Source organism: Canis lupus, chromosome 2, assembly GCF_011100685.1.
Source record: "Canis lupus familiaris isolate Mischka breed German Shepherd chromosome 2, alternate assembly UU_Cfam_GSD_1.0, whole genome shotgun sequence".
NCBI classification, from domain to species: Eukaryota; Metazoa; Chordata; class Mammalia; order Carnivora; family Canidae; genus Canis; species Canis lupus.
The window spans coordinates 45,138,098-45,156,038 of NC_049223.1; the positions used below are offsets into that span (position 1 = coordinate 45,138,098).

Genomic DNA, 17,941 nt, shown 5'->3' on the forward strand with positions numbered 1-17,941 from the left:
TAACTTGCCCAAGGTAACTTGGCTACGTTACGTGGAGCTAGAATTCAAACACAGGCAATCTTCACTTTTTACAATTGATTTATGCTTCCTATAAAAGGAGTACTGGACTGGTTGTTACAAAGCCAGGCTTCAAGTCTTGAACTCACAATACAATAGCAGAGTGAATTTAAGGATGTCATTTCATTTTATCTTCTGAATTTCATTGTCTTTGCACCCTTTACCCCCTGTGAGGAGAAAAAAACTTTACATAGTCTTTTCTAAACTGAAAAGTGTTATAAATTCAAGATTTTTTTTTACATTAAAATTGTGTTTACGAGCCTGGAAGAGAGTCTTCCAGAAAGTCTTTGTAAGGGCAGAGACAAGGTGAGACACCAGCACTGAATGTTCAGACTCCTACTATGTTAAGCTGTACATTTTATTGCTAAACCTAAGAGGGAGGGATTAGAGAACAGGAGAGTAGAAAGCAACAAGGTATGAAGCTTGGCTTTTAGAGAGTAGTATAAATTATTTTCTTAATTAATTTCAGAGCATTAACAATTATTTATAAGATAAGCAGAGTTGAAAGGTCTCAGGAAGGAGTAAAATTATTTTTAAAATACAGTCAGATTGTTAAAAATTATCAGAACCATCTGTAAAAAGCAGTTTGATCATATCTTTCCAAAAAAATTTATGCTCTGGCTGTTGGTATTAGCAATCAGGGGACGAACACGTCTCATGTTTTATGCATAGTAACAGTTAACACCATGTCTAGTGCACTTGGCATTAGCCTCGGAGTTAGAAAGTCTAAATTTTGTGCTCATTTGGTTCCAGGTCAATAAAGAAGTGGCCACCTTTCTCTGGGGAGATGTGTCTCCTCCAGTAATAAAAAGCATGTTGATGCACTCGCCTCCTCTCCAAGACTGAAATGGTAAGACAGTGTCTGTAAAATTATTTGAACTCTTTACAAGATAAAACATACACAGACGTACTAGCTTGAGAAGCACTGCTGTTAACTCTCTTATGCATGAGCACAACAAGAAGGAAAAAAAGATACCTTAAAGGCAGTCCCAAATTATAAAAACATTGGGTAAGGCTGCAAAGAGTGACAGGAGAGAAAGCAACATCAATAACAACAATGCTGAATCCAAACTAGTATTTGTACTCTATACTCTACAGATTATCAAAAGGGTCCTTCACTGAGTGCTCCAGAGTATTATCCTTTCTCACTGACAGGTTGCAGCAAATATTTTAACTTATGTGGCCTTTGGTGCCCTAAAAGGTACTTAAAAATTCCTTTTAGAAATACTTTTCATGAAGAAGTACAATCACAAGCAAAAAAATTCAAATACCTACTAAACATATGAAACAGTGCTCACCCTTATTACTACTCAGGGAAAGTCGATGATCCATTATAGAATCTCCATATTTGTAAACAAAACAAAACAAAACAAAACTGGAGAGTCTGATAATAATACGTTCTTCTAAGATGTAGAGTGACAGGAATTCTCAGACTATTTTCATACACTTCACCAAACACTTCCATCTAGTAAAGTTAAAGATGTACATGACCCAGGATTCCATTCTTTGGTATATTCCCCTATGGAAATGCATGCTATTTGCACCAAGATACATGTATATGAATGCTCTTAATATCCTTATTCATAATATTCCCAATGTAGGAAGCACTCAACTTCATAACAAGAGAAGACTGGACAAATAAATTATAGTTCCTTTATACAACAAAACACTATATAGTCGTGAAAATGTATAATCCTCACTTACATGCAACACTAATGTATTGTATAAGTATGATATTGTGTAAAAGGAGGAAAACATAAAAGTATCCATGAGATTGGTCCATTTACATAGGATACAAAAACAGACTAAGCTGAACTCTTGTTTTGAGAAGGACACACAGATGGTAAACCGTATCACAAAGAAAAGCAGAAAGAGAAAGAAAGGGTAGGATGATGGTTATCTCTCTAGAGAAGAAGAATTGGGAAAAAAAAGAGTGCTTTTGAAGGATGATTCAAATAGGTATTTACTTAGAACTATGTTAAATTTAACATTTATGTTCTATGTACTTTTCTAAATGTTTATTGTATTTTACAACTTAAAATTTTACAAAGATACTATTAAGCTATAGTAATCAAGGCAGTGTGGTATTAGAGAAAGAGGAGACAAATCAATCAATGGAATAGAACATAGGGCCCCAAAACAGACCCATATAAACGTACTCAAATGTACTGATCTTTCACAAAGAAGCAAAGGCAATAAAATGGAAAAAAAGATATTTTTGACAAATGGTGCTAGAACAACCGGACATCCACATACAAAAAAAAAAAAAAAAGGATCTAGACACAGACATTACACTTGTCACAAAAATTAACTCAAAATGAATCAGAGATCTAAGTGTAAAATACAAAACTACAAAAATCCTAGATTATAATAACATAGCTGAAAATCTAGATGACTTTAAGTTTGGTCATGAGTTTTCAGATATAATACCAAATGCATAATCCATGAGATAAATGAAAAGCTAGACTTCATTAAAATTGAAAATTTCTGTTCTGTAAAAGACAATGCTACAAAAATGAGAAGACAATCCACAGACTGGGGGAAAATACTGGACTGTTATTCAAAATACACAAAAAAATCTTATAACTGAACAATAATAAGCAACTAGATTAAAAACAATCCATCCATTGGACTAGAAATTTGCCCAAAAGAGGTGAAAATTTATATCCAGGAAGAAACCCACAAATCCATGTTTATAGTAGCCTTGTCCATAATTGCCAAAACTTGGAAGCACTAAGCTGTCCTTCAGTAGTGAATGGATAAACAAACTGTGGTATATCCAGGCAATAGAATATCATTCATCACTAAAAAGAAATGAGTGAGCTATCAAACATAGAGGAACATAAAATGAATATTACTAAATGAAAGAAGCCAATCTGAAAAGGCTACATACTGTATGATTCCAGTTATATGTCATTCTGGAAGAGGCAAAACTTTGGAGACAGTAAAGAGATTAGTGGTTGCTAGGGGGTGAAAAGAGAAGAGAGAAGGATAATAAATAAATAAATTAATAAATTCTCTGTGGAGCACAGGATTTTTACGGCAATGAAAATACTGTCTATTATAATGGTTGATACTTGCATTATGCGTTTCTCCAAACCAAGAGTAAGACCCAATATAAAGTAAAGATTTTGGGTGATAATGATATGTCAATGTAGGTTTGTCAATTGTAAAAAAAAAAAAACAAAAAACATCGATCTGGTCGGGAATGTTGAAACTTGGGGAAGTTGTGCATATATTGGGGTTGGGAGCATATGAGAAATCTCCACCTTCTGCTCAATTCTGCTGTCAAATTAAATTTTCTCTAAAACAGTCTACTGGAAAAAAGAAAGCCCCCTAAAAACAAAACCCAAAAGTCAAAACACTTGTGGCTTCCTGGAAGTTTCCAAAAATCTCACAAAACCTAAAGAGATTAAAAAAAAAAAAAAAAAGATTTGGAAACCTCTACCCCTAAATCAACTATATAAGTGCTGATGAAGATCACCTGGTGGATAACTCGGAGATTTAATATGAAAAGTCTCCTTAAATAACATATACTTACTGGGGAAGAACACAGAGTCCAAACTGCAAACTGTTAGCAGGGGAAAGAACTGAAGACTTTTCTCTTCAAAACTGCCAAGTGAGTCTGGTTTAATTGAAATTGATGGCAAAGACAACAGAGCACACTTAATTGAATTTTAATCTTAATGATCTCTAAGCCATGTTTGAAACATAAACATACATGTGAGAGTTCTTCAAGATGTTGGACATGGATTTGTTTTCATAATTCAAAAGCATACTTTGCCTATGAATCTCTTTTTAACAAGCTTTGGCTGGGAATTCTTTTCTTCCAGATGTTTGGTGTTGTATAGACACAACTTCCGTCTCCCTGCATAGAATTTAAAACAAAGTTATAAAGAGTATGTTTATTTTACAAACTGGTTTATTAAGATATCTGATCTAGGAGATACAACACTCAATGATCAGGAGTCCCAGGAAGAGAGAAGAGAGCAAATGGAGAAAGTAAAATGAATTGTCTATAGGTTTATATAATGATGATAGCATCTCTTTATCTGAAGAAAGACCTCTTACTACTTTCAAGTCATTTTATATTTCTAAGTCATTATTAAATAGACCAATTAACAATTTTGGTAAAAAAAAAAAAAAAAAAAGAAAAGCCTTCCAAATAATACACGGATATTTTTTTGTTATATACACTTTCATTTAAAACCCCTATTTAAACAATTTATAGAAGGCAAGGTAATTGGGCAGTTGAGAAGATAATCTCTGTAGTCAGATCTGGATTTAAATCCCAGCTCTACTATTTACTTAGACAAGTCATATTACCTCTCTACGCATGTGTCACTTATATTTATTTTTTAAAAGATTTCATTCATTTATTTGAGAGAGAGAGAGAGAGAGAGAAAGAAAAAGAACATGAGCAGAGGGAGGGCCAGGGGGACAGGCAGAAGCAGAGTGCCCCCTGAGTGTTGAGCCTCAGTGTGGGGCTCTATCCCAGGACCCCAAGGTCATGACCTAAACCAAAGTCAGGAGTTGGATGCTTAATCTACTGAGCTACCCAGGTGCCCCATGTGTGTCATTTTTAAATAAGAATGGACAGTCTCAAGGAAATTCTCCAGAATGAAGAGACTAAAATAAGTATATCACATCAATTGAGTAAAGAAATCCATAGGAAACAGAGAGACAATGGAAAACCTCTGAAGGACTATCATTTGTGCCATCAGAAAGACAATGCATTCTTGAAGTAAGAATAGATACTATTAAAAAGGAATCACCAAAAAAACAAGAGAGTATTGAAATGTAAAAAAAAGGAGGGGCAAAATAAAATTTTAACAAAAAGGTTGGAAGACAAATTTGAAGAAATCTTCCAGAAGGCAGAACAAAACACCATAGAAGTAAAAAAATGGGGAGGGGAGAAGTGAGGATATTAAGGGATCTGATCTAGGAGAACCAACACTCAATGATCAGGAATCCCAGGAAGAGAGAACAGAGCAAATGGAGAAAGTAAAATTACCAAGGAACTAATAAAAGCAAAAATTTTGGGGACACCCGAGTGGTTCAGTTCATGAAGTGTCTGCTTTCAGCTTAGGTCATGTTCCCAGGGGCCTGGGATCGAGCCCCACATTGGGGTTCCCTACTTGGTAAGGAGTCTGTTTCTCCCTCTGCATCTGCCTTCCTCTCCCCCTTGCTTGTGAGCTCTTTATCTCTGTCAAATAAATAAATAAACATCTTCTTTTTTTAAAAAAAAGCAAAAATTCCAGAATTAAAGGATCCATATGTTTAGCATGAAAAGATCTAGGACAATAGATGAAGCCCCAAACCAGGACAATCGACAATGAAATGTAGAAACACTGGTGAGGAGGAGAACGTCTGCCAAGAAAAATAGGTTTCGAACAGATATCAGGATGTTCATCCATGTTAGAAAACAATGGAATGATGCCTACAAAATATGAGAAAAAACATTCATAATCTAGAATTCAACTGAAATTAATTAATCCATGCCTGAGATGACTGAGGGCTTAAATGCAGTTGGTGGAGTCTATGTAGCATAGAGTAGGTTCCTGCAAAGGAGACCTCCCAAGTGAGGTTTATCCTCAACTTTGAAACTCAATGTTAGAAAAAGAAAAAGGAGCACCCTTAGCACTACCCAAAGACCCTAAATACCCTATGACAAATATTGCTTCTTTGCCAATACCACAGAGTCAGGGTATCAAGTCAGGGTATCAAGGAGCAAATTTATAAAGTGTGCCAGCCTTTGTGCTTTGGAAAAAGCATATTTTCTTTTTGTACAGCTGATACTTCTGAATAGATGGGTCAGTAGACAATATGCAGTGAGAAATGAAGGCCAAATACTAATTGCGAAGTCAGTTTTGCTTAGACTTTGTATATTGGCACTAAATCTTGTGAGTTATTAAAAAAATAACTAAGAAGGACTTTTTGCCTTGACTTAATGACACAGCATTCAACCACCTTGTATGACAAAGTAGAAAAGTATTTTTAATTTTTATGCTTTTTAAATTACCATGGAATCATTTTATGAACAATCCCATAGGGTGGTATTTTTAGATACTAATTTCCTACCTAAAAAGAATGGAGCAACAACAACAAGATAAACTAAGACAAAACCTCAAAATCCTTCTTGGTATTTTAGTATTCTTTTACAAAGGATCCAGTTTATCACAGTAATTGATTCCTTCTCTTACATTGGCGATATTACTATATTAAATGGCTAAAGGATAAACTTAGGTAACAGTGGAGCTATAGTTCTTCTAGAAATAAGATAATTAAATAGCTATGCCTGCCAAGAAAGCTTTCTTTGAACATTTCTATTGCCCCCTCTCATTATTTCTGGCCACCTGATTAGTTATTAGACTTGGGTGACCGCTTTTTCCTGATACAACTTCAAGCCTGCTCCTGAGTTCTCCAGGCATTGCTCTACCAGAAAAAAAAAAAAAAAATGAACACAGCATTTTCGCATTTTCTTCACTACTTAAACGATATGCTGAACTGTTTAATACATTCCGAGTTTTTCTCCTTCTAACTCCCCAAGATAATTTTATAATTGGCTAGGACTGATGGTAATAGATTAATAAGTCTGAAATCATTATTAATAAGATTCCTCCTTAAAATAAGAAGAGTTTTCAGCAGCTGACACTGAAGGAGAATTCACACTAAGCTGTTAAACAGGCTATTCCTGGGCTTCTCTACTCATTCCTAACAAGGGTAGATTGCTTCCTATTTCCCTCAACTGTTCTTTATTCATTTCACAAATATTACTTAACTGTGTCCGATGCACCAGGCCCTGTGGTAGTTATTGTGGAGGAAACCAAGGGGGAAAAAAATCTAGTGTTTTCCTTCCCGATGGAGATGGAGATAAGACTTAGTGACAGGGGCCCCTGAGGAGGAAACTGAAGAATGAGAAGCACTGGAGAAAGTCAGGAGGAGAAACTAAGTTGTGAATAAAAGTGAGCCCACATGACAGTTAGTTCAATAATTAATGAAACACAATTTGTGTTTAGACTTCTGAATCCACTGGTTAACTCTGATTGATCCATCATGAGCTGATGGACACGAGAAGTTGCCATCTCATCAAGAGCTAGGACTGGGGATCCCTGGGTGGCGCAGCGGTTTAGCGCCTGCCTTTGGCCCAGAGCGCGATCCTGGAGACCCGGGATCGAATCCCATATCAGGCTCCCGGTGCATGGAGCCTGCTTCTCCCTCTGCCTGTGTCTCTGCCTCTCTCTCTCTCTGTGACTATCATAAGTAAATAAATAAAAATTAAAAAAAAAATTAAAAAGGAAAAGAGCTAGGACTGCATCTCTACTGAACAGTTGGTTGTTATGGACACCCAGCATTCAGTACTCCTTTCCTTTTTTTTTTTTTTTTAAGATTTATTTATTTATTAAAGACACAGAGACAGAGGCAAAGTCACAGGCAGAGGGGGAAGCAGGCTGCCTGTGAGGTGCCTGATGTGGGACTCGATCCTAGGATCCTGAGATCGCGACCTGAGCCAAAGGCAGATGCTCAACCACTGAGCCACCCAGGTGCCCCCAGTTCTCCTTTCTTTCGAAAACCTTTGGGGAAACTCTTTGCTGTTAAGATGGGACCACTGTGGTCAGCTCAGGGTAGGATCTACCTCTGTTAATTATAGGGGAACTACTAGAGAGGGATGCTCTTTTTTCTGTTGAACATAAAACCTGGAATGGTTTAGCTCTAGGATTCTGACATTGGGGCTGTGCCTATGTGTATGGAAATTGAGAATAAAGCCCAAAATTGAGAGAGTAAATCCTCATAAAAAATCCTGAAGCAATGATACCCATAGTCTACTTAAAACCTCAGGGAACCATGTTAAGTGGGGGTATGACTCCACTCATGCTATTTGTAGGTGAAATGCATCCAGGAGGACATTCTGCTGAGTGTAAAAATGAGTGTGTAACAACCGCTTAAGGGTGATACCCTTCAGTATTCTACTCCTCAAGGTCCAATTGTGCCCTTTAAATTGAGGAATACTCTCAAGGGAATGGAAGAAACAAAATTGCTTGTCAATCTGAAGAAATAATTAGGTAAAAAACAAGGTAAAACTTAAGAACAGATTTTTTAAAAAAGGAATTTTCTTTTTCTGAAGATAAATAGGAATGGGCACATGACAAGCACTTTGATAACTGACACATATAAGTCAGCAAGCAAAACCAACCAAACAGGAAAACATTCAGATATGTGAAAAATGAAGCAGTTCTTCTGACAGCCAAAAAACACAACTTTATAAGACCGCTTGAGTTATGTATTTTGACTGGTAATGCGTCATGTTAGTACTTTTATTGAAACCACAACAACGTTTGTCTTCCTAAAAATAGTTGCTGCACTTTAGAAAAGTACAATATGAAGTTTCAGACTAGTGCTGGGCTCAACACACCCACAGAGCCCTAAGAGATTTTTGAAGCCCCTGATCTCTGGATTTCACAAATATCCCATCTCTCCTGCCAGTTCCACTCCAAACATACAACATGCAAGCAAGTCACAACAGAGCAGAATCACTGAAGAACATCATAACCTGAAAATGACAGTCTGAAAAAGAAAATCACTGAAGCAAAGCTGAAAAAACAATCACGTAATTATCTTAGAACTTTTTTCCTGAAATATAATTTTTCTTCCCATTGAACATGCACAAAAAGCCACCCATGGGCACTCATGTGGTTCCTTTTTAGCCTCTGCCTGTTTGCTTAAAGACAAGGGAACCTGCTTAAAAGCCAAATACACTGATAAATGTTTACCGATAAAATCTTCCAGATGGGACTACTTTCAAGGAAGGTCAATTACAAGCCTCGTGGCTCTCCTTTTAATGATATCCTTTAATGATCCCCTTTCCTCTCCCAGAAAATTAAATCACAAAAACAGCTTTGGCTGAGAATGACCCAGTAATCCTCATAATCACATTGCAATCACAGACAAGGAGATCAAAGCACAGGTGTACTGAGAAATAGAGGTTTCCATCCCACTATAAAATGTGAACTTGCTACAGACTGAGATCAAACGTGCTTTTAGCTCCTCCAACCCCAACAACTTCCAGTATTTTAAAAATTCCGTGGTTTCCTAGATTAATAAACTTCTCTCGATTTTCCTCTTCTCAATTTCGATCAAACATCAGCAATTGCTCACATATTGTGGCTGGTTTTCATAATTTTAATAATTTTAGAAATTTGGTGAGTTATGTTGAACCTCGAAGTGCATCAACAAAACCCCCAAGTTCGTAAGCCATTGCCTCCAATACTGTAAAGACAGAACCTAGTGATGGGGGATGCCTGGGTGGCTCAATGGTTGAGCATCTGCCTTTGTCTCAGGGCGTGATCCTGGCTGGGGTCCTGGGATCGAGTCCCACATCAGGCTCCCCGCAGGGAGGCTGCTTCTTCCTCTGCCTATGTCTCTGCCTCTCGCCTCTCTCTGTGTGTCTCTCATGAATAAATAAATAAAAATCTTTAAAAAAAAAGAACCTAGTGATGGAAAATTATGTAAAGATAAATGTGATACTAATATATTAGTTAGAAATTGAATTAGGCAGCCAGTAGTGGGGTAAGAGTGATTTCTTTTTGTTTCATTTTTCTTAAAGATTTTGAGATTGAGAGTGCAGGTGCCAGTGAATACAGGTTGGGGGGGAGGGGCAGAAGGAGAAAAATCTTCAAGCAGACTCCTTGCTGACCTGGGGGGTGGGGTATCGTGGGGCTCTATCTCACCATCCGTTAAGTCCTGACCTGGGCTGAAACCAAGAGTTGGCCACTTAATTGACTGAGCCACCCAGGTACCCCTTTTGTTTCATGTGAAGAGAATTCAGGGATAGGCCAAGGCTGGAATGATGACACCGTTTTCACCAGAGAAACTGGGCTCCTATCATCTTTCTGCTCCACCATCCTACACACATGCCTTTCATTGTCAAGGCCACGCAGGTTGCTGGATGGCCACTGATGCTCCAGCCATCACATGAACATTCACAAGTCCATGCTATAGGAAGATTGGCAAGGGTGAAAGGGAGCTCCAGGCAGGAGCTCCCTCTGCTACATTTCATTGGTACCCGTATCTCTAAGGGAGGTTGAGAAAGCAGTCTTTTTTTTTTTTTTTTTTTAGAAAGCAGTCTTTTGTCTGGGCAGTTGTCACCTAATAAAACTAAGATTCACTTAGTAGCTTTAATCATATTGGTTACCAAAAGAACAAATCTGTTGAGGATATTTAACACTTCCAGTTTACCTTCCAGTAAACAAGGTGCAATCCCTTGTTTACAGAGAAACCCAGAGCAAAATGATTGAGACATTTTCCCCAAACTATAGAATCAGCCAAGAACCAGAAGCAAAATTCAGACCCTTGATCTATCAGTAAAGATCCAGGTTTTTATGGACAAAGCAAACTTCAACGAGGTTAGCTCAGGATATTCAGCTAACCAACTGAACAGTAACACATCTTGCTACCTGGGTAAGACCCTGTGACTCATACTTCAGGCTTTACGGTCATGACTGCTCACAAACTGTAAAATCCACCCTCTTTGGTTATAAAGTGAGAATCACCATATTCACCACAAGTCACATATAGGTTTATATGGCCACTAAATTACCAAGAAAAAGAGAGAGATGCCTTATAATGTGACATTACGAGCTCTAGTTTGTAGGGTAGCAGAACTGTTCCACACTCAAGGGCAAAAACTGGTGCTTGAATTTCATGAGTGAACTTGAGGTCTTTTATGGTGGTGGCTTTTGAAGCACACACACAAACACATTATTATGGTGTCTCCTGAAATTGACGTGCTCAAAATAGCATCCACCATTATACAAGGAGGACTGAATGTTTTGAGGCCTTTCTTTCTTTCTCTCTCTCTCTTTCTTCTTTCTTTTCTTTCCTTTCTTTTCTTTTCTTTCTTTTCTTTTCTTTTCTTTTCTTTTTTTCTTTTTCTTTTCCTTCCTTCCTTCCTTCCTTCCTTCCTTCCTTCCTTCCTTCCTTCCTTCCTTCCTTCCTTCCTCTCTCTCTCTCTCTCTCTTTCTCTCTTTCTTTCTTTCAACACTGCTCTTCTCCTCTTATCTCTGCATTGACCATGGTCCTCACTTCCTCAACTCTCTCCCAGCAGCCTTCTTTACCAACCACGGGGTACAGTGGTAATCCAGGTACTGTGTGCTTTCTTCAGCGCTTCCAACTACATTATGGTATACCTGCTCTCAGGTTTCACCTGTTTTACATCTTAAGCTTGTTGAGAGTGGGGTCTACCTCTTTATTTTCTCTAACACACAGCATATGATAAAGATCTCAATTTTCTTCCATGAGGTCATGCCTAGGACACTGCAGTATTCTCCCAAACTAGCCTCCCTCCCTGCTTCCAGCAGTTCCATGGATCCTTTCCACTTGGCCGCACTCACAACCTGTCCCACCTATGTCACCTAAACTACAGACTGTGGCAAGCCTCACTTATCTGTACTTGCGCCACTATTTATAAATATAAATAAGATTTTTTAGGTGGCCCCAACCTGCATTCACACATCATCTTGTTCCTTGCCCTCCCATCTGTTTGCGCTGTATATACCATAAGCTACTCAGATATAGTCACCTTTTTTACATGTCTGTGACTGTATTACGCATGCTGTCCCCTCCATCGGAAATACCTTTTTTTTTCTTTCATTTATGAAGAGATTCTAGAAGTCCCTCAAGGTGTATGTGAATGACTTATTATCCGTGAAACTCTCTGTATATCTAGCATTCTCTAAAAGATAGGGAAGCTTAAGCATAACTTTACAAATGCTATCATGATCACACCTATTCTATTGGATTTGGAAGATTCCATGAGGTTAGAATTATGTTTATTTTAGGTCACCGTGGATCCCAGGTTCTAGAACACAGGAAATACTCAATAGTTTGCTGAATGGATGAGTGTCAGTTTCCCTAAGTAAACTTAGGTAATTTTCTTGAGAGTCTGTGCTTGTCATAAGTGATCTTGTCTCATTTAATTCTATATCCATAAGGGCTAGCATAATGCTGAGATGTAAATACTGTCACATCTCTTTTGTTTCTCCAGTTAATCACTGGAGTTCCCCTTTCAGTGGGAAATCTAGTCTCTTCCTTCTTGAAAACTCCCCCTCTTCCAAATTGCCCAAGAACCTCAGGAATTATTCAAACTAAAACAGAATCTTGCTTCTAAACTGCAGGTGGAGAGAGGATTACCAATTAGCATGAAGGCTTCTGCTGCTGTTACATGGTATCACGGTTGAACACTGGTCCTGTGAGGTCCTGGGGTGCTGCCGGTTCAGGTCTCCCCAGGCTTCTAGGATAGTTCAACCTTGGACTCCCAAGATTGTAGCTCTTTGATTTCACTTTACTTATTTAGACAAAAAAATCTGCCCTCAGTCGACAACCCTGGGCCATTGCCTTGAGCAGGTACCCGAGCTTTGCCTTCCTTCCAGCCGTGTTAAGCTCTCTAGGGCCTGTTGTTCAGCATGCCTTCCGACAATAAATATCTGGCCTCACCAAATCTATTTTCTTGGGCTTCCCTTACTTGTAATAGCAGAAAGAGGTCCCATCTCTCTTCTCCCAGCAGACTTTGAAATTCTTAGGTAATTAGTTCTAGTCTCCCAACTTTACCAAAGGGCGGGCAGCTTCTAATGAAAAGGGGGAGACCTTGTCACATTCTTTCTCTAGGGAAAGAGAGGCCCACAAAGCCTCATATTAATATAACTAAGGGACTCCCCTTAGTGATTTTGCCCCAAAATCATAAATATATGAATTCCTAGGACCTTTTTCCAAAAATAGACTGAGAAATGGCGAGCAAGATTTAGTTTTTTTTTTTTTTTTTAAGATTTTACTATTTATTCATGAAAGACACAGAGAAAGAGGCAGAGACACAGGCAGAGGGAAAGGCAGGCTCCCCACAGGGAGCCTGATGTGGGACTCAATCTTGGGACTCTGGGACACGCCCTGAGCCGAAGGCATTCAACCACTGAGCCACCCAGCCCTCCCAAGATTTAGAATTTCTGTCTCTCCAGTCATCCTCTTACATAGGCATGAAGATGCTTACTGAAATTTAACGGAATCATTTTTTCCAAAACCTTTTTTCTTAGGACCAGTAATTTATGACCATAAAGACAAGGTAGGATTAGGACAGTGGAACAATCCTTGTCCTATAATTGTCCTTTTCTGAGAGGCCAAGAAAACAGTGAGTCGGATAATCAACTATGGAAAAAGAAAAAAAAAAAAAAAGGTGCACAGCCCCAGCAATCCAATAAGACAAAAAGAGATTCATTCCATAGTGAAGACCTGGCAGTGCGGGGTCATGTTTGAGTAGGAGAGGACAGATACAATAACAATAAATTTCAATTAGATGACAAAGTCAGCCATAGATCACTGTGCCTTTTTCATTAAGACCTGGAAAAGGGAGGCTTACTATTCAGCTTGTGTTTGTTTAGAGAGATTCATAGCAATCCTTTCTTCAAATGGGTCCACCTAGTTCAGCTTTAATAGAACATAATCTAGAGGAGATGACCCCAAACTGAAGCTTTCTGTACTGAAGTGCAGTGACTCTAAAAAGAGCACATTCTTTCCCCACATTTTTATGCCCCTAAAATCCATGTCTTACAATCAGCAGCATCATGGATTTGATAAAATGGAGTAATTAGTCAAATAGTTTTAATTAAATACAATGCTTTAAAAATGTAAATATGGACAACCTAAAAACTGTCCAAACATCCAGGTTCCTGTCCCAGGATCAGGATATGACTACATGAGCCTATTAAAGCAGAGACACAGGTAACAGTGGCAAGTGAAGATGAACTGGAGCAAGGTGGTTCTCAGAGGGTTCCCCATCAAGAAGTCCATGAGCATCAGCATCACTTGAGAAGTTGTTAGAAGTGCAAAATTCTCAGGTTCTACTCCAGATGTACTGAATCAGAATCCCTGGGGTATGGCCAGCCCTTCAATCTGAGTTTTAACACAGTCTCACCATGAGTTTGAGAACCAGGCTTCCAGGAGCAAAGCTACCTGGCCAGCATTATTTGGCATATCTGGGGGAGGAGGAGAGTCCTATTTCAACCCAGTGGCAAGGTTTCCATAAAGAGAGAAAGATTCTAGGGCCCCCTGATGCAGGGAAGCACTTCTTTAATGTCTGTCGCTCAGTTCCTCGGTTCTGGCTCAATATTCACGAAAGTAGTTTCTGATTAGGATTTTACCTCCCAGGGGCTGAATTACTAGGAAAGAGTGAACTGATCAGGCCAGTATGGTATCCTGTCTACTTGACAATGCATTTCACACTGTAAGTTACTTCATTAGCGCTCCTGCTGTTACACTAAATTCTTGAGTTCCGAGTATCAGTCACAGAACAAGTCTAACTAGGTTCTAAGAAAATCAGATATCAGAAAACGAAAATTCAGTCCCTGAAATTTGCATATATTGTAAAGACACTGCCTAGAAGGGTCCACTATATGCACAAGCCATTTAAATGAACTTGTTCACTAGGTCCAAAGAAGCACAGAATTGAGGACAGTTAAGTCAAGGTTGCAAACTGGCTGGCAGTCCTCTGGCAAGATGTGGTCCACGGATGTGGTTTAGCCCACACACATTGTTTAAAAATTGGGAAATTACACTTAAAATTTTGGATTTCTTCCTGACTTAAAAAAGCTAAAGATTTGACAACAGGGAACCCACATCCTGGCACTTCAACAAGAGCCTGGAACTAAGCAGAAACTGCTTTCTTTAGAGGGGCTGTTCCCTTCATTTGCCTTATTGGCTTCTAACTGGCTAGCCTGTTCTGTTATGTTACCTGTCTGACCTCGGAGACATTTGAGTTTGCAGAGACATTTGAGTTTGAGGACAACTGATTTATATAAATATTTTTTGTGGAATAGATTATTGAGATGATTTGAATAAAATGAATTACTCAGAAAATTAACTCAACTTTATTTCATACCTTTACAGCTCTTGGTATATATGTGTGGGCAGGGGTATACAGGTTATTCTTTTAAAAAATATTTATTAATTTTACAGAGAGAGAGGGAGAGAGAATCTCAAGCAGACTCCCCGCTGAGCACAGAGCCTGACACAGGGCTTGATCCCACAACCCTTAGATCATGATGGAGCTAAAACTGAGGTCAGCTGCTCAACTGAATGAGTCACCCAGGCACCGTACAGGTTAGTTATTCTTAAAAAGAGACACAGTGAGAAGGGACAAAGACTGTTGTGATAGAATGAAAAGTGTGCTGAACTGGGCCTCTAATGCTTAGATTTGGATCTGCTACTTTACTAAATGTACAAGTATCCCTGAGCCTCAATTTATGTGTGTTCTATGGGAATGACTACATCTACCACACACATCAGGCTTACCGTGGGGATTAGAGATATATGTTCAACTTCCTAACCTACCATAGACTCTCAAAAATGGTTACTAAATTAAAAGTGGATGTGTTTTGGGCATCTGGGTGGCTCACTTGGTTAAGCGCCTGCCTTTGGCTGGGGTCATGATCTAAAGGTCCTGAGATCAAGCCCCACATCAGGCTCCTTGCTCAGTGGGGAGCCTGCTTCTCTCTCTTTCTGCCTGCCACTTGTGCTCTCTGTCAAAGAAATAAGATCTTTAAAATAATAAAATAAAATTGGATGTTTTGTTACCTGCATTTTACTTTAGAAATTATACATGATATAGATGAACATTTGGAAAAAAATTCAAAATTGACTCTGAGAGAATCTTACATTGCAATGAGAATCATCAGTTGCAGGGAATTGATGTTTACTGATGGTAAACTATGAACCATGCACTATCCTGGATGCTGTATATACATTGTCCCCTACAGCCGCACCATGAGTTAGTATTAACACTCTCTTTTACACATTAGAACTCGGGGCTTGAAAAGTTTAGGTAATTTACCTGAAGTCACACAGTGTTGATAACCAGGGTACATTTCACTCAAAAGCCTTTACTTGTGAGAACGTTAGCAGTTCTCAAACTAGATTAACTATAAGAACTGCTTGGACTCCTAGTTGAAAACCCAGCTTCTCTTTTCCTTCCCAAGCTTCCTGAATCAGATTCTAAAGGGAACAGCCTGGGACTCTGCATATTGTATCAAAGCCTCAAGTAAATCTTAATAATAGCAAGGAAACACAGCTTGAAAAAAACTGACAAAGAGTCAAAGTAAGCAGAAATAGAATTGATTTGCCTTATGCTCAGTAGAAGGAAGAGAACAAAGAAGGGACGAGAATAGGAAGGGACAGAGGGACAAAAAGAATCCTGGAGCTAATGTCTATGTCACTTGAAGGATTATGAGAACACACTCACTACATGGGTGCTTTCTTTCTAACTGTACCCAGGCTGTTTAATGCAAACACAGGAGCCAGCCAACAGGAAGCTCAGCTTGCCACTGCAAAGGAGCAAAGCACTTTGAACTACAGGCATCTTGTACACCCAAATTACATGCTGCGATACACATAGTATTTGAGCTGTTCCGCAAGACAGAAGCCAATTATTCTTGGCACGTACTTCTATCATGCTATCCAAATCACCATCCCTCACATGTGGAACCGTGCCACATCAAATGCACCAAGCCATAAATTCCTTAAACTCTTAGAGATGAAAGTCAAATATTGGAGAAAAAGATAGTTTGGTACACACACCGTATAGCCAGAAAAGATGTATGCTTAACTTAGCACTGCTGGATCTATTATGAGAACATAAGCAGCAAAATTCTGCTTTTGGAATTTTTTTCAGAGCATAAACTGAATTCTTTCGATGTAATTCAGCATAATCATTGCATTTTCAACTTATTGGTAAAGTCACCTCATTTATAGTATTCATCTTAAAATAGTCGACTTTCCAGCTTCTTTCTCTAAATATTTTGAAACCCACTGGAAAACATAGACACTAGAACCAAGAGTAGAGCTGTAGGTACTGTTGAATTCTGCTGGGCATCACAGAAACTACACATATGCCCTGAATGGTATTGTTATTTAATAATCAGACCAATTAGTTGACTCACTCCCCCATCCCTTACCTCTTAGCAAATCTTGAAGTTATGAGAAGATTTCATCAAAACGGGCAGGTGATATTAAAATAGAAATCTAATGATCATTGTTAATGTTATTACAGATAATTTAAAAACAGATCCTGAAAGACTGAAAAAACAGGACGTGAGTTATTAGATGCGCTAGGCTTCTCATACTTTAATGTGCTCAGCCCCCTCCAACCAACCTTGTTAAAATGCAGATTCTGATTGAGTAGGGCTGCATTTCTGAGTGCTGAGGTTCTGCATCTCTAACAAGTGCTCAGGTGATGTTCATGCTGCTGGTCTAGGGATCACAGTGGGAGTAGCAGTTTAAGTTTAAGAAGGCCCACACTGGTGAAGTTGCCAGAGGCATGATAAGCAACCTCCAGTACTAGGGTTATAACACAGCATTAGAATTACCTAGAAGTAAAATCCAAAGATGAAAGATTGAAGGGTTTATATAAATGTCCAATTTCTCTAGGAAGAGTTGGTTACACATGCAATAGAAAAATAATCTTATTTTTTTATTCCAAAGGGAGGGATTCTACGAGGCTAGGTAGATTTAAAATCAATATAATAGGGGGTTCTTAAACTTTAAAAATCTGATGAACACACTGGGCTATCTCCTCAGGAAAATATAGATGTGAACATGGACACACACTTCTGCATGCAAGTTCTGAAAGCTCACTGAACTTTCTTCTGAAAAGCACGAACCACTTGGGGCCACAGATCAAAATTTAAGGCTACTGATGTACAAAACTGGTGCATGGGGGAACATGGACACACACTTCTGCATGCAAGTTCTGAAAGCTCACTGAACTTTCTTCTGAAAAGCACGAACCACTTGGGGCCACAGATCAAAATTTAAGGCTACTGATGTACAAAACTGGTGCAGGGGG

At 38.6% G+C, this 17,941-nt stretch overlaps 1 protein-coding gene across 21 annotated transcripts in view; it reads right to left on the minus strand.

Moving 5' to 3' along the window:
* The window catches only part of PDE4D (phosphodiesterase 4D), a 1,400,346-nt gene that overhangs the window by 106,790 nt on the left and 1,275,615 nt on the right, over window positions 1-17,941 (minus strand). The window contains exon 1 of one of the 21 annotated variants that reach the window (XM_038530668.1): window positions 11,691-12,819. The exons of 17 other annotated variants lie outside the window; for them this stretch is intronic. Coding sequence is in view for 1 of the 4 variants with exons in the window: in XM_038530669.1 (XP_038386597.1) it covers window positions 11,636-11,681 (46 nt within the window). In the remaining 3 variants the exon portion in view is untranslated. Of the gene's footprint in view, window positions 1-11,635; window positions 12,820-17,941 lie in introns of those variants that run through there. 3 more of the 21 variants (XM_038530667.1, XM_038530669.1, XM_038530673.1) reach the window with 3 other exon arrangements.